Below are 21419 nucleotides of genomic sequence, written 5' to 3'. Positions count from 1 at the left end.
AGCTCTGCCTTAATGGTAAAATAATCTAGACAGAAACAACTGTCCTAAATAATCTGTTCTTCCTGGGCAGCCCCGGTGGCTCAGCGGTTTGGCGCCGCCTTCAGCCCAGGGCCTGATCCTGGAGACCCTGGATCGAGTCCCGTGTCCAGCTCCCTGCATGGAGCCTGCTTCTCCCTCGGCCTGTGTCCCCACCCCGCCCCCGCCTCTCATGAATAAACAAATAAAATCTTAAGAAATAATAATAATAATCTGTCCTTCCTAATTTGAATGCCAAAAGATTTTGAGCCACCAAAGATTATGAGTAGCTTATCTAAAACATCAATTTGTCCCTGAATCCTGACATTCTTATTTTCAATCTATTTTCAACATTGCCAAAGAATCTTGCTTTTAAGATTTCAAAGTTTCGGGATCCCTGGGTGGCGCAGCGGTTTGGCGCCTGCCTTTGGCCCAGGGCGCGATCCTGGAGACCCGGGATCGAATCCCACATTGGGCTCCCAGTGCATGGAGCCTGCTTCTCCCTCTGCCTCTGTCTCTGCCTCTCTCTCTCTCTCTGTGACTATCATAAATAAAAAAATAAAAAATAAAAAAAAATAAAGATTTCAAAGTTTCACCAAAATTTAAGTGAATTCAGCTAAACATCTAAGAACAATAAACTGGTTTTAGAATGGTTACAAACACACACACAATTCCTTACCTTAAATTTCTACAAGGCCAGCCTTCTTCCCTTTAACAATTTAGGAAAGCATAAACTATCACTCATTCCTGTCAATGTCCTAATTCGCTTGGTACCATCCGGATACAGCAAAACTCACCTCCAATCACAAATAAAACCCATTAAATAAAAATAAACCATTTTTAATAGCCCTCTTCTCCCCATCAGAATCAAATATTCTATCCTTTTCAATTATATCATTAAAATGAAATATTTTACTCAAATTTACTAAGCCCAAACCTAGGTGAAAATGCAGATACACACACACAAAAAAAAGTCAATACTGTGTATGTGGACACAAAGAAATCCCCTCAGTTTTTGGGGGAATATTTATTAATCCAATTGCTTCAATATTTGTCAAGGAAGCAAAGAGGGGAGGTGTAAGAAAAGTAAAAATAGGAATCTAAAACTATTTTTAGACATTTTTATACCTTCACTTCTCATATGAACATAGTAGAGTCAAGGAGCTGTAAAGCTCACTGAAACCTAACTTTATTTTCTGGTGAAAACACAACAAGAAAAAAACATTTATATGATCTGAATTACTAATTGCTAGCCCTCAGATCTGGCAGTAAATTTAAAAACATAAAAATATCACACAGTGACATCTGAAAAAGAGGACTATCTGAAGCAGGGGTTGAGATGGAAAATGAAGATGTATCAATAAGTGACAAAGAAATAGTTCCTTTACTCCGAAATCTGTCCACATGACCAGTACGTACTTCCATGAGAAAGAGGCTGAATCAAATTTTGAGATATAAACACATGGCTTTTAAGGTTAACCTGGTTTCTAATAGAAAAAACACATAATTTAATAGTTAAGTTTAAGGACTACACACAAACATTGTTCTCTCTGCATTGGGGGAAGGAAGAAAAGATTTTAAATTAAGGAACTACTCTATTAAAAGCTTGTCATTTTACTTCATCCAGCACACCTAGAATGCAGCATAAGTTACTCTGGTCCTCTAATGCTTTTACAGGAAAGACAAAAATTACCTCTCAAGAAACTAAAAATAGATGCACATAAATAAAACTGCACCTTATGAAGAAGGTATTTGCCACCATGTAGTCGCACTCATGCCAGCTAGAATACAAAAGGTGGAACCTTCTATTTAGCCAATTCAAAAAGGCAAGGATGAAATCCCAGGCCTAAGGAAATGTCAACATCTCAAGTACAGGATCCAACATCTGGCAGCCTCTCTTGTTGACAGTTTAGAGGCAACAGCCACCATGAACACCAGACATTTCTGATGGAAGCTCTAGAACAGTTTCTGACTCAATCTCCACCCCCTTCCCCACACTTAGACACATTTGCCCTCCTACACACAATCTGTTGCTTTTCTTGTGGGCTCCCCAGCCTTCCCTCAATCTCCAATAGTTTTTAACTACTTTGAGCTATGTTCCCTGACTCCAAGTGCCAATTTCCTGATACAGTCTAAGCATTCTTCCAGTCCATTTCCTATTACGCAATATTCCCCCACAGCACGCAGAACCACCTCCCCCAACCACTCCATCTTTCCCAGCATAACCTCTCTCAACCTCTACTGCATCTTTCTGCCTTCTTCCACTTGTTTTTAGGATCCTTGAACTCTAATTTTCCACCTTCCTTCAAAATACCCCATTCTTTCCCAAAGTTGGGGAATCTAGAAATGGGAATGATCGAAGTAGGGTGTGTGATAGAATACGTGTATGTCCAAGCGCGTGGGGGACTAAGTGAGAAGATATGAAGCATGAGGGGGAGTCTCTAAAGAAAAAGAGGTCCCGAATAACTCCCACCCCCAATAAAATCCACAATTCCCAACTCCACAGCAATCGAAAGAAAGCGTCATATAAATCTTGAACATGTTTTAACCCCATGTTTTAACCTCTTCCACATGTTTATCTAACTAACCCCATAATCAACTTGGATTCCACCCGCCTATCACACTAATTCCTCTACTGAATGAAGCGTCCATTTACTTTAGTTTTCTCTACACCTTTCGGTTTCCTTTCTGTTTCCCCCCTACTCCCACCTTCAATCTCCATCCCTTCCTAACCCTATTTCTTCAAGTCCTTAATTCGGTCTCCTCAAAGACTACTATTTTTGACAGCCTCCCTTTCGTTTCCTCAGACTCTCCTTGCCCGCTCAGACAGCCCTGCTATCTGTCGTCCTTACCGGCAACTTCTCGGACATCCCTAGTTACAGGTGCCCTCCCAAGTCTCGCTCTCGTTCCCATCGCACAGCCGTCACCAGACCCCTGCCCACGCCTCGCCCTGATTACCTGAAGCCGAAGCACAGGAAGGGACCCCGGGATCAAAGGATGAAACCCCAGCCGCCGACGGCCCAGAGGAGGCCGACGCCATCTTGGCAGCCCCCTCCCCCTGAGCGGCCTCGTTCCCTCTCAACAGGGCTCTTCCTCTTCTCTGAATCGAATTTTCTCTACGTCTCTTCACAGAACCCCGCGGTCTGCGGGCCGCCTCCCTGCCCCCTCCGGGGCCTCTCTCAGACACGTCGGTCGGGACAGTGAAACAGCTCAGGGCCGCACCATTTGGCTGGTATAGGGGAGAACTCCCGTCTCGCACCCTCTCCGTAACTTCGACCACTCTCCGCGGGAGCTGCTTTCCCTTTACTTGGGAGTAGGCTCAAGCAGCTGCCAAGACCCCGCGTCTGAACCTAGCCACACCTAAAGGAATAAGGGGGCGTGAAAAGTCCCAGCGGAACGAACACCCGCACCCCTCCTCCCTAGCCAGAGCCTGTTTATCGCCCAATCCCACCGCTCCACTCCGGGTGGCCAGGAAAATCCGAGAACTGAGCATGCGCGTAACCTTTCCGCGTTGTAGCCTACTCAACCGGAAGAGAGGCCCCGGCAGCCAATCGGAGGGCTATAATTGATCACATGACAAGGGCTCCCCACGCCCTTAACGAATCCGCGGGTCGAAGACGGGCCCTTCCGGACTGTAGACCATCCCTACGGTGGCTCGGTGGGTCCATTAATATTCGGCTCCAGGAAAGGGCCGCGTTGAGTTGCTGGAGTTCGGGGTAAATAAGTCAGCCCAACCGGTCTCAATTTTAGAGCTCAGGTAAGAACTCCCGACAGAAGCGCTGTTGTCAAGCCAGAGAGGTTAAGCACTCGAATATCACAAAACATCACATGCGACTGTTTTTCCGGCTTTACTGTTTTGTTTACTGGTTAGCTTAATGTGCGCGGCCGTCTTGCCTTCCAATGAACGGCATTCAAAACAGATCTACACTTTGCCTCAAGCGCAATGATGGGCACAGTTATGGAATGCAATAAATATCTGATAAATGAATGAATGAAGACCTGTCAGAAAAAGCCACGGAAAGCAATCAGACTACATCAGTCTGATTCCCGCTATCCAAGCAAGCTATTAGCCCCCTACCTCTGTACATCTGTGCCCCAAAGGGCATGGAAACACTATAAGTTCTTCATTCTAGTCTAGTGTGCGGACTGACACTGCTCAGTTTTAACAAAGTACCCTGCAGGGCAGCCCCGGTGGCTCAGCGGTTTAGCGCCGCCTTCGGCCCAGGGCCTGATTCTGGAGACCCGGGGTCGAGTCCCGCGTCGGGCTCCCTGCATGGAGCCTGCTTCTCCCTCTGCCTGTGTCTCTGCCTCTGTGTGTGTGTGTCTCTCATGAATAAATAAACAAAATCTTATAAAATCTTAAAAAACAACAACAACAACAACAAAGTACCCTGGAGATTGTGAACCCAGGTGGGGATCTGAAGACCTGTCTTGCCCTGATCAGACTGTAAGCAAAGACTGTTTCATTCTTGTATCTCCAGCTCCTCCCATCTGTGACTCTGCACACGGTAGAGACTCAATAATTATTTGTGCAATTAATAAATTAAGAGAAATGGCGGGAGAGGGAGGTGTCTTGCTCTTGTAGCCCCTAAGATGGCCTGGTTATTCTCTCTATCCAGGTATCTTCCAGGTCCTAGAAAGAGAATCTAGGACCCAAAGTCCAGACTATCCCTGCGTATTTACCTCTGCCTTCTATCCCTCTCATCAAGATAAAAATAATTGTTTCCTTGCTGCCACCTGCTGGATTATTCATATTCCTTTGAGTGCTGAAGGTAGACAAACTTCACGATTGGGTTGCCGTTTCATTACATAGCAATGGGATTGTGTGACACTGAAGTATTTTATAATTGCATATATATACACCCTTCCACCCGACTAAACAATACAGGTACTAAAGAAGTGGTGGGGATCCCTGGGTGGCTCAGTGGTTTGGCGCCTGCCTTTGGCCCAGGGCATGATCCTGGAGACCCGGGATCGAGTCCCACATCAGGCTCCCTGCATGGAGCCTGCTTCTCCCTCTGCATGTGTCTCTGCCTCTCTCTCTCTCTCTCTGTATCTCTCATGAATAAATAAATAAAATCTTAAAAAAAAAAAAAAGAAGTGGTGGCACTCTGTCTAGCACAGGATTTCGCTCCTAGGTCTTCAATAAATATTTGTTGAATAAGTTATCCTTGTTTTTATAAAAAGCATGCAGCAGCTACCATTTCCTGAGTTATTTTAGAAAGATATAAAGCTGTTTCTGATTTAAAAATCGGAAATAAGAATGAGGGATCCCTGGGTGGTGCAGCGGTTTGGCGCCTGCCTTTGGCCGGGGGCGCGATCCTGGAGACCCGGGATCGAGTCCCACGTCGGGCTCCCTGCGTGGAGCTTGCTTCTCCCTCTGCCTGTGTCTCTGCCTCTCTGTCTCTCTGTGTGACTATCATGAATAAATAAATGAAATCTTTAAAAAAAAAAAAAGGAAGAATGAATGAATAAATAAATAAATACAGGAAATAGACCAATAAAGCCCTGACTCATCAAGGCAATAGGTTAAACAGGTCTTCTCCCTGGGATTTGATTAGTGAATTTGATTTCAGCCCTCCTGAAAAGAAGAGATCTCCGGTTTGTAGCTTCTTAAGGATCTTCGTTTCTCCTTAGGTACCAGAGAATGGCTACTTATTACTCCTACTACTTTGTATTAAGTCTGTTTACTTGCTTGTCTCCCTCATAAGACTGAACATTTCAGGGCAAAGATTACATTTTATCCATTTTCATATCTTTTTAAAAAGATTTTATTTACTTATTCATGAGAGAGACAGAGAGAAGGCAGAGACATAGGCAGAGGGAGAAGCAGGCTCCATGCAGAAAGCCCCATGTGGGACCCAATCCTGGAACTCTGAGATCACACCCTGAGCCAAAGGCAGACACTCAACCGCTGAGCCACACTGGCGTCCCTCCATTTTTATATCTTAAGCATCTGGAATAGTGCCTGGCACAAAGTAGATTCTTAGTATATGTCTCCTGAATGGATGAAGGCAAAATTCAAAAAGGGGCTAGGGGTGTCTCCTATCTTTTCTCCCATATCTTGTCTCTGCCTCCACTCCCACTCAATCCCTGGGGTGTTCTCTGAGTCATGGAACTACTCTTCCCCAGTAACATTCCTGGCATAGCAGAACTATGGCAGACATGGCAGGGTGTGGAAGCAGAAGCAAAGCAAGACATGTTGGCTTGGTGCCTCCAAGGAAGTTGAAAAGGGAGTTCACCAATATATATTTTGGAAAAGTGGAGCAGTCCAGTGATCTCAAAATAGGGCCATATATACAGGCTTAGCAGAAATTATGTGTGCATACACACACACACACACACACACACACACACACACACACAGTTTTATTAAAGCAACCTTCAGGTCTTAGAACAGTTCCTAAGGTCAGAATGGAGGGGTTAGGGGCAGGAAAGATCAACCTAAACACAAAATAAGTGGATGAGTACTTTACTCATTCAAGTATTCATTCGTTCGTTTGTTCATTCATTCATTCATTCATTCAACTGGCATTATTTAGCCCCAAGTATGTCCTAGGCGTATGAGAGTTCCTGGTGATGAAGATAAAGATGAAGATGAAGTCCCTGCCCTCAAAAAGATCTCAGGCTAATGAGGTAGATACATCAATCATTAGAATAAAATGTAATAGCTGCCACCATAGCGTAGGTACGAGTGCTATGGTTTGACAATCATATTTTCAGGATAAAAGATGGAAAAGAAGTCGACACAGGGTCTTAACAATTCCACAGACTATTTGAGATTGGAACTATTCTGGAGAATTGAGGAGGCATGATCTCCATGATTATGGAAACTGCTAGGAAGCGAGGTGGGCGAGTGGGAAGACATCACTGTCCAATATAACCAGGATTCTGCCAGGTATATAAGATAGGAAAAGAATCCTAAGGAGAAGGAAAAGCACACAGGCACGACAGAGGATTGGGAAGTGATGCTAGAATGGGATGATGAGGCAAGAGGTGAAACTAGAAAGGCAGGGAGAGGCCAAATTATGCAGGATCTTTAATGTCAATGTTAATAGTAATTATCACCTACTAACCATCTATGTGCTTACTAAATCCTGCTGAAGAAGTTTAAAAGGATTAGATCTCCTAATCTTTTAATCTTTTCAACAACTGTAAAAGGTAGATGTTATTACTCCCACCTCTTTTTTTTTTTTTTTTAAGTAGACTCCATGTCCAAGGAACTCACGACCCTGGTATCAAGAGTCACATGCTATACCCACTGAGCAGCCGGGCACCCCTCGTCCCACTCTACAGGTGAGAAAACTGAGATTCCACCAACTGTCCAAAGTCACACAGCTAGAAGACCCTAAACTCAAAACTCAGGTCTGGTTGGTTATAAATCTAATATTAACCACACTACTATTCTGTCCCCAAGAATCCTGTACTTTTAACCTGTAGATGCCAGGGAGCCATTAAAGATCTTTTTTTTAAATTTTTATTTATTAATGATAGAGAGAGAGAGAGAGAGAGAGGCAGAGACACAGGCAGAGGGAGAAGCAGGCTCCATGCAACGGGAGCCCGATGTGGGATTCGATCCCAGGTCTCCAAGATCGCACCCTGGGCCAAAGGCAGGCGCTAACCTGCTGCGCCACCCAGGGATCCCCATTAAAGATCTTTGAGCAGAAGACTGACAAAGTCTGTTTTTTTAGAAAGGTTCATCACTAAAAGCAGAGTGGAAAACGGACTGGAGCAGAGGGAGACTGACCTCTTCTAAGTGAACATTTGTTGACTCTCAAATTCTGGACTTAGGGTAGTGGGGCTGCTGGCGTCACCCGGTAATCATTCTGCAGTCCAGATCAGCGCGAGCTAGGGGAGGGAGCTTGGGGGTCGTCTCCACGCCGCTCCCCCCCCCCCCCGTGGGCGGGGCTGCAGGGTAAAGAAGCGGTTTAGCGCCGCCTGCAGCCCAGGGCGTGATCCTGGAGACCCTGAATCGAGTCCCACATCGGGCTCTCTCTGTATGATGCCTGCTTCTCCTCTGCCTGTGTCTCTGCCTCTCTCTCTCTCGGTCTCTATGAATAAATAAATAAAATCTTAAAAAACAAAAGAAGAAGAAGAAGGCTTGACAGACGGGCCTAGAAGCGTCTCGACGCTCTCCTACTTCTGCCTGTGGACGAAGGGCTTCCGCCGCCGCCCGCCGCCGCAGGTAGTTGTGTCGAGCGCCGATACCGCGCTGGGTGAGGGGCCGCTGGTGGCGGCGCAGTCTCGGTAGGCAGTATGAGTTTGGCCGGTGGCCGGGCCCCCCGGAAGACCGCGGGGAACCGGCTTTCTGGGCTCCTGGAAGCCGAGGAGGAAGATGAGTTCTACCAGACGACTTACGGGGGTTTCACAGAGGCAAGAGTCGGGCCCAGGAAGAGGGAGGGGAGGAAGCTACTAGGAGTCCTGAACGGAGAAACGTCGGACAAAGAAGGGGGCGGGGAATGGATAGAATCAGCCCTGGGAGTGATATTCGAGAGCGGGTGGGAGAGTCCTGGATGGGGTTGGAGGGCTCAGGGATGAGGGGCTCTCCGAGGCACCCCAGACCATGGAAGAAACCAAGCGTATACTTCTCGGGTTGCGTGTTTCACTTCTGACGTCTAACGTACTCGAGCTCCTCGTAGTCACGCAGTATGGACTCTGGCCTACTGCTTGGTTATCCACCTGAAGGTAGAAAAGGATCTCTTCACAAAATAGAGGAGCTCAGCCTACTTTTTTCACCTTTCAAATCTCAACGTCAATGTCTCCTTAGTTAATCCTTCCCTAACTGCTCTAAAAAGTGGTCCATTTATTTCCTTCATATAATATATTTCGAATTGTAATTAGATTTGGTTTGCCTACTTGTTTATACTTTTCTATTAGATTGTAAGCTCTGTCAGGTTAGAGATGGTCTGTTTTGTCCAGCAGTATACGTCCAGTGCCTGGTCCATTCTCTGGATTGGACCGGCACTGGTGCTGATTGAATCTGTCCATTCTTAAAGTATCTGTTGAAGGGATCCCTGGGTGGCGCAGCGGTTTGGCGCCTGCCTTTGGCCCAGGGCGCGATCCTGGAGACCCGGGATCGAATCCCACATCGGGCTCCCGGTGCATGGAGCCTGCTTCTCCCTCTGCCTGTGTCTCTGCCCCTCTCTCTCTGTGACTATCATAAATAAATAAAAAATTTAAAAAAATATCTGTTGAAGAGCTAGGGCAAGCCAACCACTGTGGTAAGTTCTAGGGAAGCGTAAAGTATTGAAAACACCACTTTGTTACTCGTATTCCAGACCCCAGTGGGGGGAACCAGCTGGATTAACAGCTGAAATACTTTGTGATAAGGAGGGAAAAAAAATGGTAAGCTAGGGTGCTGTGGTAATATACGGGAGCCAGAGTTATTGGTTAGGATTGGCCTCCCTGGAGGACATGATGTTTAAGCTTACTACAGTATGAAAAGTAGGCCTTGACTCAGTGAACAGCAGTAGGGCTGGGAGCAGGATAAGGAGAAACGGTGTGTGTGTGGAGGGGTGGGGGGGATGCAGAATGTGTAAAGGTACTGAGTCTGTGTGGTACATGCAGGCCTACTCTCCTTTCTCCAAACCTTGAAGGAGAATAAAATTGATAAGGTTGGAGGGAGTGGACATAGGCCAAATCATGTTGGGCCTTATGAACCATGTTGAGGGGTTTTGCTCTTTATCTAGACGACTGAGAAGATTCATCAAAGTACCATGATCAGATTTGTATTTTAGAAAGCTCACTCTGTAATGAGGAGAATGGTTTGAAGGAGGCAGTGGGAGTAGAGAAACATGGGCAATAGTTTCAAGACAAATTAAGGACATTGAATCCATAGGACTTGAATCCACAGGACTTGATTGGGAGTCATTACTTACACAGTAGACCAACTATAGTTTAAAATAGAATGTTCTCATCCCTCCCCCAAAGGCCATTTTCCTATTCCTGTCATTTTACGAGTCGTTATTTAATATGTACCCTTCATGCTTCCAAAAAGGATTAAAGGAGGCTTACAATATAAACAAAAAGTAGGAACTGTAAAAATAGAGACAGATCAGAAGTAATTGTACCAGGAACCTCTGCTAAAATAGTAATAGCAATTTATATTAAATTTAGCGGGGCGCCTGGGTGGTTCAGTGGTTAAGCATCTGCCTTTGGCTCAGGGCGTGATCCCAAAGTCCCGGGATCGAGTCCCACATCAGGATCCTTGTATGGAGCCTGTTTCTCCCTCTGCCTGTGTCTCTGCCTCTCTCTCTCTCTCTCTCTCTCTCTCTCTCTCTGTCTCTCATGAATAAATAAATAAAATATTTTAATAAATAAATAAATAATAAATTTAGCTGTGAGCTTCCTGGCAGCCAAGCCCTGAATTTCTTTTTTCAGTAAGAAAGAGGCATATACATTCTTTAAGAGAGAAAAATTTATTCAGCATTAAGTCCTAGGAAGAAGTGCACTTCTACATAAAATTATAAAGTAATGGGTTCACTAGATGATGTAGAAACATTCACTTACCTAGTCATGCCTATTAATGACCCTTGATAAAAGCCAAAGGTATGGTAGTAAATCCCTAACTTAGTGAAAGCATCTTGATTGGACGGACACTAAGCTAATGTGCAGTTCAATGACTACTCTCTGGTGCGATGACTTAATACCTGGTTAGAGCTGAGGGGATTAATGTGTTCCCAGGCAGTCTTTCACAAGCATCAGTTGGGAGGAAATGATGGCCATCGGTGCAAGTTTGAACTCTGGCTAGCTTGGCATGTCAGCTGTCTGTGCTGTTTGCTTGCTTTGGCAGCATGTGTACCAGGATTAGCCTGTTGGTCTACATCCCTGACTGAAGAGAGAGCCACATGTTTGAGGTGCCACCCTGCCCAGTTTTTGACTCCCTCGCCCTTAAGTGTGTTTTTCCCTTTACTTTCCTATGTGGCTGCCATTCTAGTCCTAACCTGTAACCCCTCAATTCTAGGGTGTACTCCACGTTCTCTACTCCACTCAGCTAACAACTTCCAGAGCTTTCTGAAACAGCCCTGGTATATAGTTTTCCTTCCTCCCTAAATCTTCATTGGCTCTCCATTATACATATTACAAGAACTCAGTTATTTTTCTGTTGCAACACACCTGAGGAATGAGACCTATGTCTCAGTAAGTTTACCTCAACAAAGATTATCAATAATGGGACAAGTAAGGAGAGGGAGAGAATTGAGAATCATTGGCCTGCAAATTAAAAGTCACGAGTTTATTAGCCTGATACGTGAGTTTCTTTCTCTGTTGACTGAAGGCAACCTTTTCAAGTCTTCTAGCTTTGGAGGGCAGTCAGTTAATGTTGGAAGAAGACAGTGCTGGAGTCAAAGGCAGTCGACTAGGAAGATTTCTTGCCCAAGACAGCCTTCTGCTTTACTGAGGTCTAAGTTTTTATTCCATAAACAAGGTATACACATTCCTGCGTCTGCACCTTTGTTCTTGCTATTCCATCTACCCATGATACCTCTGCCCTTTTGGCCGTCTAAACACTACCATATTTTAAACCACAACTCAAGTCCTCTTTGTTCTTTAGATTCTAAAGCAGAGTTTAGCAAACCCTGACCTATTGGCCAAATTCAGCACATTACCTGTTCTGTTCTGGACCTTTACAGAAAAAGTTTGCCAACCCCTGCTCTAAAGGAATAAAGTTAAAGTTTAGACCCTCCCAGACCACTGGTCTATAGGAAATATGCCTTCCTCCAAGCTCCTATAACATTTTTAAATTTATTTATTTATGTGTTTATTTGAGCAAGCAGGGCGGGGGCGGGGATGGGGGCAGACAGAGAGAGAGGGAGAATCCTCAAACAGACTCCCTGCTAAGTGCGGAGCTCAATACAGAACTCAATCTCAGGACCCTGACATCATGATCTGAGTCAAAATCAAGAGTTGACCATTTAACTGACTGAGCCACTCCTACAACATTTTAGTACCATTTAGTACCATTTGATACTTTATAGTTGCCTTGTATTCAGACTTCCTTTTACAATTATGTCTTGTCCTCTGCCAGACTGTGAGACCCCTGAGGTAGAGATCAAACCATATCCTTTTGTATCCCAGCACTTAAGACTGCTACGGGCAGTGGATCAATGCTGGAAGGCGTGGTGCTAGTGCCAAAGTCCATCAGCTAGGAGGGCTTCTAGCCTGAGGAAACTGAAGGGCTGGGCTGGGAAGGATTGTGGAACAGATCTTACATCAAGAAAGAAAAAAGAAAAAAAAAAAAAGAAAGAAAAAAGATTCTGTTCCTGGAGGGGCACTGATGACTCCAGTGACAGTGAGAACCTCCTTTTCCTGTGTCCTCAGGAATCGGGAGATGATGAGTATCAAGGGGACCAGTCAGACACAGAGGATGAGGTGGACTCTGACTTTGACATTGATGAAGGGGATGAACCATCCAGTGATGGAGAAGCAGAAGAGCCAAGAAGGAAGCGCCGAGTAGTCACCAAAGCATATAAGGTACTGGGGGTATCCTGGTTTTATTGGACTTCCATAATTTCCCATAATTTCTGTTCTGCCCTTCATTAGGTCCCAGTACTCCTCTCTTCCCTGCAACCAGTCCAGTTTCCTACAGTGCTAGTGTTCTCTTCTTAAGATCCTCATCTTTCTCCTTATCAATTCTATTCCCTGGTATCTGATTCCAATCTGTCCCCAGGAGCCTCTCAAGAGCTTGAGGCCTCGAAAGGTCAGCACTCCAGCTGGTAGCTCTCAGAAGGCCCGAGAAGAGAAGGCACTGCTGCCACTAGAACTACAGGACGATGGCTCTGACAGTGAGTAGAGATGTTTTGGTCAATTGACAAAATTGGAATAGAACGATAAAGCATTCTATCAGTGTTATGTTTACTAAAGTTGTTTACTACAATTATATAAGTAAAATATACACTTTGGAAATATACACTGAAGTATTTAGGGTCAGGAGCTAGGATGTGTGCAAATTAAGCCTCAGATCATTCAGGAAAACACATGCAATGCAAATGAGGTGAAAGGTAAACAGGAGGTGATCTGGGTAAAGAATACATGGGTAGTCTGTGGACTCTTCTTGCAACTTTTTTATAAGCTTGAAATGATTTCCAAATAAGTTTTAAATTTTTTAACTATAAATTAAAGGAGGTGGACATGAATTTAAAGATTTTTTTTCCTCTCTGACTTCTTTCCGAGGCCGGAAGTCCATGCGTCAGTCTACAGCCGAGCATACACGACAGACATTCCTTCGGGTACAAGAGAGGCAGGGCCAGTCACGGCGGCGAAAGGGGCCCCATTGTGAGCGGCCTCTGACCCAGGAAGAGCTGCTCAGAGAGGCCAAGATCACAGAAGAGCTCAACTTACGTTCACTGGGTCAGTCTGTGGTTTTAAGAACAGTGGGCAGAGAGCTGAGGAGCATGACAAAAGTGGAGACTGGAGAACCTGAGCAGCTATGGAGAGGGAGATCCGGAACAAGGGAGTCAAAGAGATGTAGAGAGTGAGGGCTTAATAGCAAGGAAAGAGGCAGTGAGGAGGGCTCTGAAGTACAAGTTAGATAGAAAGTGTATGGGGTAAAATAAGAATTGCATAGAACTGAGTTCAGATCCTAGTTCTGCTTTTCATTTGCTGTAAGACTGCTGGCAGTTAACCTACTTGTGTCTCGTTGTCCTGGTTTACAAACAGACAATAATGCCTACTTTATGCTAATTGTAAAAATGAGGAATTATTAGTTCATAAGATGGGCTATTTTCAAGTCAAAATTCTTTTTTTTTTAAGATTTTCATTTATTCATGAGAGACACACAGAGAGAGAGGCAGAGACATAGGCAGAGGGAGAAGCAGGCTCCCCTCAGGGAGCCTGATGTGGGACTCGATCCCAGGACTCCAGGAATGATCCTGAGCCAAAGGCAGACACTTATCCACTGAGCCACTTGGGAGTCCCAAGTCAAAATTCTTTAAAGTCTCTTCACTTTACATGCTGAATACATGATCTTGTATTATAATATGCTATACAAGACACATTTCTTTTTTAAGAGAGAATGGAGGGAAGGGGCAAAGGGAGCAGGAGAATCTCAGGACCCTGAGATCAAGACCTGAGCTAAAATCAAGAGTTGGACACAACCAACTGAGCGACCCAGGCACCCCAAAACACACATTTCTTTATAAGGTGTTGAGAGATGACAGTCTTAAATCATGAGTGGTACATGCGGGAACAGCAGGTTACACACCTCCCATCGAATGCTCAATGTGAGCATACTTTCATCAGGCAAAATAACACAATCACTTATAGTATTTAATTTGTTCTCTTTTTCTTTCTCTCCCCACCACCCCCGAATCTTTCTCTGAATCTTGCTCTTAGGTGAGGAAACGTATAGTTGAACGTGTATAGCCCCAATGTGGAATGGAAGATTATTTACACAGAGTATCTGGGACCCAACCCATTCCACTTTTATATTTCTCAAATTTAGATAACTCCAAAAGAACACAATGATTAAGAAAAGATTTACTTCAGTTCTGGCATCTTCAGGATATATTTTCACAATTATTTCATTAAATCCAACAAAACTTTTTTTTTCTTTTTTTTAAGATTTCATTTGTTTGGGACACCCGGGTGGCTCAGCGGTTTAGTGCCACCTTCAGCCCAGGGCGTAATCCTGGGGTCCCGGGATCGAGTCCCACATCGGGCTCCCAGCATGGAGCCTGTTATTCCCTCTGCCTGTGTCTCTGCCTCTCTCTGTGTCTCTCATGAATAAATAAATAAAATCTTTTTTTTTTTTATTTATTCATGATAGTCACACAGAGAGAGACAGAGAGGCAGAGACACAGGCAGAGGGAGAAGCAGGCTCCATGCACCGGGAGCCCGACGTGGGATTCGATCCCGGGTCTCCAGGATCGCGCCCCGGGCCAAAGGCAGGCGCCAAACCGCTGCGCCACCCAGGGATCCCTAAATAAATAAAATCTTAAAAAAAAAATTCATTTGTTTATTTGAGAGAGAGCACAGAGGGAGAGGGAGAAGCAGACTTCTCACTCATTAAAGAGCCTGATGTGGGGCTTGATATCAGGACCCTGAGATCATGACCTGAGCCAAAGGTGTATGTTTAACCTTCTGAGCCACTCAGGCGCCCCATTATATTGACTTTAAAATCGGTATTTAATCTTTGTGTGATGGTAATTCCATACTTTCGAACAGTAGCTATCCCTCAAAACAGAAGTGACTGAGAACCATCACAAACAGTGAGGTGACTTTGATATCACATCCTTTCACTACATTGGTTGGTTTGGGCCACTATAAGGTAACTTCTAGGCTTTTTACATCAGTAACTGACATAGGAGACCTTGCAGAAGTTCATGAACATACTGAATTTGAGGATTCTGGGAGCAGTCCATGCAGTGCTGAGTTCAGTTCAGTGTAGACACCTGGACTTGAACAAAAGATCTGGGCTGGAAACAGAAACGTGAAAAAGTCTGTAGAGTATAGATAGCACTGGTAGGTTAGATCAGCAAGGGAGAAAGCATGGGGAAGAAAAGACAGAAGCTGAAGAACATCTGCAGACTAGATATAGAATGTAATGGGCTCATATAAGAGGAGCTTAGCAGTGGCCAGAGAGTTGGAGAACTCCAAGAATATTGTCTTAAGAATGCCAAGGAAAGGACAGCCTCGGTGGCTCAGCAGTTTAGCACCACCTTCAGCACAGGGCGTGATCCTGGAGACCCGGGATTGAGTCCCACGTCGGGCTCCCTGCATGGAGCCTGCTTCTCCCTCTGCCTGTGTCTCTGCCTCTCTCTATCTCTGTGTCTCTCATGAATAAATAACTAAAATCTTTAAAAAAAGAATGCCAAGCAAAGAGAATGTTTAAAAGAGTCTCTTCTGGGGCACCTGGGTGGCTCAGTGATTGAGCATCTGCCTTTGGCTCAGGTCATGATCTTGAGATCGAGTAGGGATCCCGGTAGGGAACCTGTTTCTCCCTCTGCCTATGTCTCTGCCTTTCTCTGTGTGAATATCTTTTAAAAAATGAGTCTCTTCTGAATGCTGCAGAGATGCCACTCAGGTGGAGAACTGAGAAGTGTCCATTTGTCTTGGTGATAGATAAGTCAGAGATGACCTTAAGGAACACTTTGGGGGACCACACCATTTTGAAGCAGCTTGAAAAGTTTGGCTGTAAAGAGTGGAAGAAGGAATAAGGGCTGTGGCGTTTGGGGTAAACATAGTTTCCCTTATTTGTTTCATTCAAAGATTGGAGGAACTATATCTTTGGTGAGAAGCACCTAAAAGTTTAATAATAGGGAAAAAAGAAAGACTTAATAGTGTAGGTTTTTGGAGAAGTGAGAGGTGGAATTGAGGGGGTAGCTAGAGCACAGATGGAGGAATTGGCTTAAGTTAAGAGGGAGGGAGGGAGGAAGGAAGGATGGTTTATACTTGGAGGTTTCCAAACCCACAGCAGGATGTTGGAGTGATTGTCATCTGATTTCTTCTAGACACTATCACCTGTCAGGTGTTGGGCATAGAGGTGACAGCTTGAGGAGAGTGAAGGGTCTTTGAAATACCTGAGATATAATTATATGCTGATGTTGGGGGAGTCTTGAATTTTGGGAACATGTGTTCATGGTGGTTCCAGTCTACCACATTGTGTAATATTTCACCAGGAGCACTTAGCAATCTAGGTCTGGGCCAGGGAGTTTCGACTGATAAGAGTGATTGAAATGATAGACTGAGGGGATCCCTGGGTGGCTCAGCAGTTTAGCGCCTGCCTTTGGCCCAAGGCATGATCCTGAAGTCCCAGGATCGAGACCCACGTCAGGCTCCCTGCGTGGAGCCTGCTTCTCCCTCTGCCTGTGTCTCTGCCTCTCTCTCTCTCTCTCTCTCTCTCTCTCTCTCTCTGTGTGTGTGTCTTTCATGAATAAATGAATAAAAATCTTAAAAAAAAATGATAGACTGAGGAACCTAACCTTGATTTTAAAAGAAACATGAAGACTAGAAGGGGCTGCTAGGTAGAATGTAGAGAGATCCATGTGCGGGAGGCATCAAGGAAGAGAATAGAGGTATCTAGAGTAGTGGAGCAAACAGATCCAAAGGATAGGATGTTGTGGCCAGAGCCTGGGATATGTGATTTTAGTATTTTAGAGCTGGGCCAGTTCTAGGCAATAACGAAGTATAGGCTGTAGCTGTGGTGGAATGGAATAATTCGAGTGTCACAGACAGGAAGATTGTTAAGCGATGAGATTTGTAAAGAAACTGAGGATGGGATGTTGAAGGGGTTACCCATGTGCACTTTGAGGTCATCAGGGTGACACAGGAGGATAGGAGTTGGGTGGAGAGGAAGAATGTAAAGCGCTGCCAAAGTCTTCAGTGAGTGAGGGGAGTGAGCATGGTACATGGCAGGAAGGAGAGATGATCTAGCCTGGTGGCATAAGTCACAAAAGGGAAGTGAGTTTGCAGATGGGTAGAGGAGCAGTGATCTAAAGTTGCAGTGTGGGCTCAACAGAATACAGGCATGCCCTGCATGGGATGTGGCAGGATGAACAGCCTCCACCAGAGGTCTACAGGGAGAGTGGTGGCCTGAGGGGCTGATAGGCTTCCAGGAAGACAAGTTGTGGAAGGAATGCTGAGTTGAGGAACTTGAGGACAAAGATGAGTTGGCTGATTATGGAGCAGGACTTCTAGAAGGCACAGGAAAGTATTTGAAAGGAGAAGGATTGGAAGGTTGGCTGAAGGGAAAGAAAGTAATATTACCTATCAGAATTCCAAATACAAGAAAGGCTAAATCATCAGTGGAGTTTCCTGGTCCAACTTTATCTAGAGGATTATACCCACATTTTTTTTTTTTTAAGATTTTCATTTATTCATAAGAGCCGAGAGAGAGAGAGAGAGAGAGAGAGAGTGAGAGGCAGAGACACAGGCTCCATGCAGGAAGCCCGAAACGGGACTCGATCCCGGGACTCCAGGATCACACTCTGGGCTGAAGGCAGGCTCTAAACTGCTGAGCCACCCAGGGATCCCCTGTACCCATATTTAAGAAACAGAAATTTTGGGTTCATTCAGAGAAAAGGAACAGGAATATTTTGACCTATTTAGTATTAACAAATACTTGTGGGCAGCCGGGGTGGCTCAGCATTTTAGCACCGCCTTCAACCCGGGTCCTGATCCTGGAGACCCGGGTTCCAGTCCCATGTCAGGCTCCCTTCATGGAGCCTGCTCCTCCCTCTGCCTGTGCCTCTGCCTCGCTTTTTCTCTCTCTGTGTCTCTCATGAATAAATAAATAAAATCTTAAACAAACAAACAAATACTCGTTGAGTGCCTGCAACATGCAGAACACTGCTTGGCCCTGATAATATGTAGGTAATATGAGTCATAATCAGTGCCCTTGAGGAGGAGATGTGTATACCAACTGTGAACTGCCAGACAGCAGTGTCACAGGTCCAGCCAAGGGACTGTGAGAAGCATTCAGGAGAGGCAGTTATTCTGCTTAGCTCATTATTGCTGCATGACAATACAGATGCAGTGTTGCCAGTTTTTCTTATAATTTTAAGAGGAGGGCACCTGGGTGGCTTAGTGGCTGAGTGCCTTTGGCTCAAGGCATGATCCTGGGGTCCTGGGTTGGAGTTCCACATCAGGCTCCCTGCAGGGAGCCTGCTTCTCCCTCTGCTTATGTCTCTGCCTCTCTGTGTCTCTCAAAGAGGAACCAGAAATCTCTGTATTTAAGTGTAATTTCCTTGGGGCACCTGGGTGGTTCCATCAGTTACAAGCACCTGACTCTTGAACTTGGCTCAGATCTTTTTTTTTTTTTTTTTAAGATTTTATTTATTTATTCACGAGAGACACACAGAGAGAAGCAGGTTCCATGCAGGGAGCGCAATGTAGGACTCGATCCCAGAACTCTAGGATCATGCTGTGGGCCGAAGGCAGACACTCAACTGCTGAGCCACCTAGGCATCTCTCAGCTCAGATCTTGATCTCAGGATTGTGAGTTTAAGCCCTACATTGGGCTCCACACTGGATGTGGAGCCTACTGAAAAATGAATGAGTGAAGTTCATCATTTTCAAATGTCAGTAACTAATTAAAATTTTCCAAAAAAAATTTTTTTTAAAGATTTTATTTATTTATTCATGAGAAACACACAGAGAGAGAAGCAGAGACACAGGCAGAGGGAGAAGCAGGCTCCATGCCGGAAGCCTAACATAGGACTCAATCCCAGGTCCCCAGGATCAGGCCCTGGGCCGAAGGCGGCACTAAACCGCTGAGCCACCCAAGCTGCCCTAAAATTTTCTTTAAAATACAATACAGAGGGGCACCTGGGTGGCTCAGTCAGTTAAGCATCTGCCTTCAGCTCAGGTCATGATCCAGAGTTCTGGGATCAAGTCCCGCATTGGGCTCCCTGCTCAGTGGAAGTCTGATTCTCCCTCTGCCCCTCCCCCGTGCTCATGCTCTCTCACTCACCCTCTCAAATAAATAAAATATATTTTTTTTAATTAAAAAATCCAACTATTGATTTCAGCTCAGGTCATGATCTCAGGGTCCTGGGATCAAGCTCCATGTCAGGCTCCAGACTCAGCAGGAAATCTATTTGGGGATTCTCTTCCCACCCCCACCCCAAATAAATAAGCCTTGAAAAAAAATACAATACAGTGCAAAACAGATTGCATAGAATATTTAAATGGACTGCCAGCTTGCAACTTCTGCCATAGACTGAAAAATACAGTAGCAGAAGAGTATCCTAAGCCACTGTGGTTAGCAAAAAGTGTGTCTCAAAATCATGTATGAGGAATAGTTTGATGAGATGGGTATTGTGATCAGCCTAGAGAGACATGGACACTAATTTCAACTATGTAAAGGACCATCATGTGGAAGACAGATTAGATCCACATCCTTTACAGCCCCAAAAGGTTAAACAGTGTAATCAGGCAACATATTTCAACTTAAAATAGGAAGGAACTCTGTTATGACTAGAAATGCCTGAAGTCCCAGTGTGCTGCTCTGGCTGGAGCAAGTGGACAGGGTAGCTATAGAGGAATATGCAGGGAAACAGTGGGCTTCTCATCCAAGGGTCCCTTCCAGCTCTAAAGCTGTACTATTCTGAGTGTATGAGGAACCAAGTGGTCAGGATGTCAGAAAACATCAGAAGTAGAAGGTGCTAGGAGGCCTCAGAGGATCTACATGAATGACTTAGGCAGGGACTAGCCAGCTAGGAAGATAATTGAGAGACTGGGGGACAGAAGTGGGTGTGGGCACAAAGGGGACTCACCATCCCTTCATACCTTCCTTTGACCCTGAAGAGACATACGAGAGGCTCGAGGCTGACAAAAAGAAGCAGGTGCACAAGAAGAGGAAGTGCCCTGGGCCCATAATCACCTATCATTCGGTGACAGTGCCGCTTGTTGGGGAGCCAGGCCCTAAAGAAGAGAATGTGGATGTGGAAGGGTGAGTGTGTCATAGGGAAGAGGGGGAGAGAGCCTTCTCCCTGCCCTCCTCAGCTCTTCTCCCACAGCTATCCTTCAGAGTCCTCTTCCTTCAGCTCCTTGTTTCTTTTAGCCTTCTTCTCTCTCCAGCTTTTCCATCCAGCCCAGCTTGCTTTTCCCTGTCACTTAGATTCTCTCAGAACATTGTCATCACTCTACCTCCTTCCTCTCTTTCCTTGCCTGATGTTTATCTATTGTTTTCTCTCCTCAGAGTGTTTGTGTTTTTCTGTCTCTCCCCTTAGGCTGGATCCTACTCCCACAGCTTCTGCACTGACTCCCCATGCCGGCACTGGACCCGTTGTCCCTCCACCTCGCTGCTCGCGTACTTTCATCACTTTTAGTGATGATGCAACATTTGAGGAATGGTTTCCCCAAGGCCGGCCCCCAAAGGTCCCTGTTCGGGAGGTCTGCCCCGTGACCCATCGCCCAGCCCTGTACCGGGACCCTGTCACAGACATCCCCTACGCCACTGCTCGAGCCTTCAAGATCATCCGTGAGGCCTACAAGAAGTACATCACTGCCCACGGACTGCCGCCCACTGCCTCAGCCCTGGGCCCTGGCCCACCACCTCCCGAGCCCCTCCCTGGTTCTGGGCCCCGAGCCTTGCGCCAGAAAATTGTCATCAAATAAGGAGATGTTTAATCCTTAGAAACCTCTTTCCTGCCCTGACTTGGGGCTCTTCATGTTTCCCCTTCTCTCCCTGCTTCTCCCCTTTGTCAGCTCTGAGCTTTGCCCAGCCCTTTTCTATTTCTTTCCCCCCAGTTCCTACTGGTTTTGTGTTTTTTAATCTAATAAAAGAGAAAGATCTCCTTTGTCTGGTGTCTGATGTAGAGTTGGGTGCAGTCTGTGAATGTCTGAGTATATATGGGTTTTTATTTTGTTTAATAGCGTTTATTGTGAGCTTCCGTTTTTAAATTATAAGTATTTGTTCCTCCAGCTGGATTATAAACACCTTTAGACACCCAAACAAAATTCTT

At 45.3% G+C, this 21419-nt stretch overlaps 2 protein-coding genes across 9 annotated transcripts in view; one reads left to right on the top strand and one right to left on the bottom strand.

Annotated features, from left to right (window-relative positions):
- PIP5K1A (phosphatidylinositol-4-phosphate 5-kinase type 1 alpha) overlaps positions 1-3499 on the bottom strand; it is a 38829-nt gene extending 35330 nt beyond the window's left edge. For 5 of the 7 annotated variants that reach the window (XM_049095911.1, XM_025453035.3, XM_049095909.1 and 2 more), the window contains exon 1: positions 2974-3460. In XM_049095911.1, coding sequence (XP_048951868.1) covers positions 2974-3055 — 82 coding nt within the window. In that variant the 5' untranslated portion in view covers positions 3056-3460. Of the gene's footprint in view, positions 1-2973 lie in introns of all 7 variants that reach the window. The other 2 variants (XM_035700942.2, XM_025453034.3) reach the window with 2 other exon arrangements.
- Positions 3500-8193: 4694 nt separating this feature from the next.
- On the top strand, positions 8194-21256 carry VPS72 (vacuolar protein sorting 72 homolog). Of its 2 annotated transcripts, XM_025453042.3 has the most exons (6): positions 8194-8388; positions 12334-12486; positions 12683-12797; positions 13186-13362; positions 20260-20404; positions 20685-21256. In XM_025453042.3, the coding sequence occupies exons 1-6, from the start codon at positions 8272-8274 to the stop codon at positions 21070-21072; spliced, it is 1095 nt and encodes a 364-aa protein (XP_025308827.1). In that variant the 5' UTR covers positions 8194-8271; the 3' UTR covers positions 21073-21256. The 2 variants fall into 2 exon arrangements, with proteins under 2 accessions (XP_025308827.1, XP_048951881.1); XM_049095924.1 differs by lacking the exon at positions 20260-20404 and having other exon boundaries at positions 8195-8388.
- Positions 21257-21419: the final 163 nt, after the last annotated feature.

This window comes from Canis lupus, chromosome 17 (assembly GCF_003254725.2).
Source record: "Canis lupus dingo isolate Sandy chromosome 17, ASM325472v2, whole genome shotgun sequence".
In the NCBI taxonomy this organism is placed as follows: Eukaryota; Metazoa; Chordata; class Mammalia; order Carnivora; family Canidae; genus Canis; species Canis lupus.
The sequence above is the reverse complement of the archived record's forward strand: the minus strand, read 5'-3'. Positions and strand labels throughout refer to the sequence as shown.

What these genes read in the sequence shown, in the direction of transcription:
- VPS72 (XM_025453042.3), top strand. Translation starts at nt 8,272, where the DNA reads ATGAGTTTGGCCGGTGGCCGGGCCCCCCGGAAGACCGCGGGGAACCGG. An exon ending in GCTCAACTTACGTTCACTGG is followed by an intron (nt 13,363 to 20,259) that starts GTCAGTCTGTGG and finishes TTGACCCTGAAG; the next exon opens with AGACATACGAGAGGCTCGAG. An exon ending in GAGAATGTGGATGTGGAAGG is followed by an intron (nt 20,405 to 20,684) that starts GTGAGTGTGTCA and finishes CTCTCCCCTTAG; the next exon opens with GCTGGATCCTACTCCCACAG.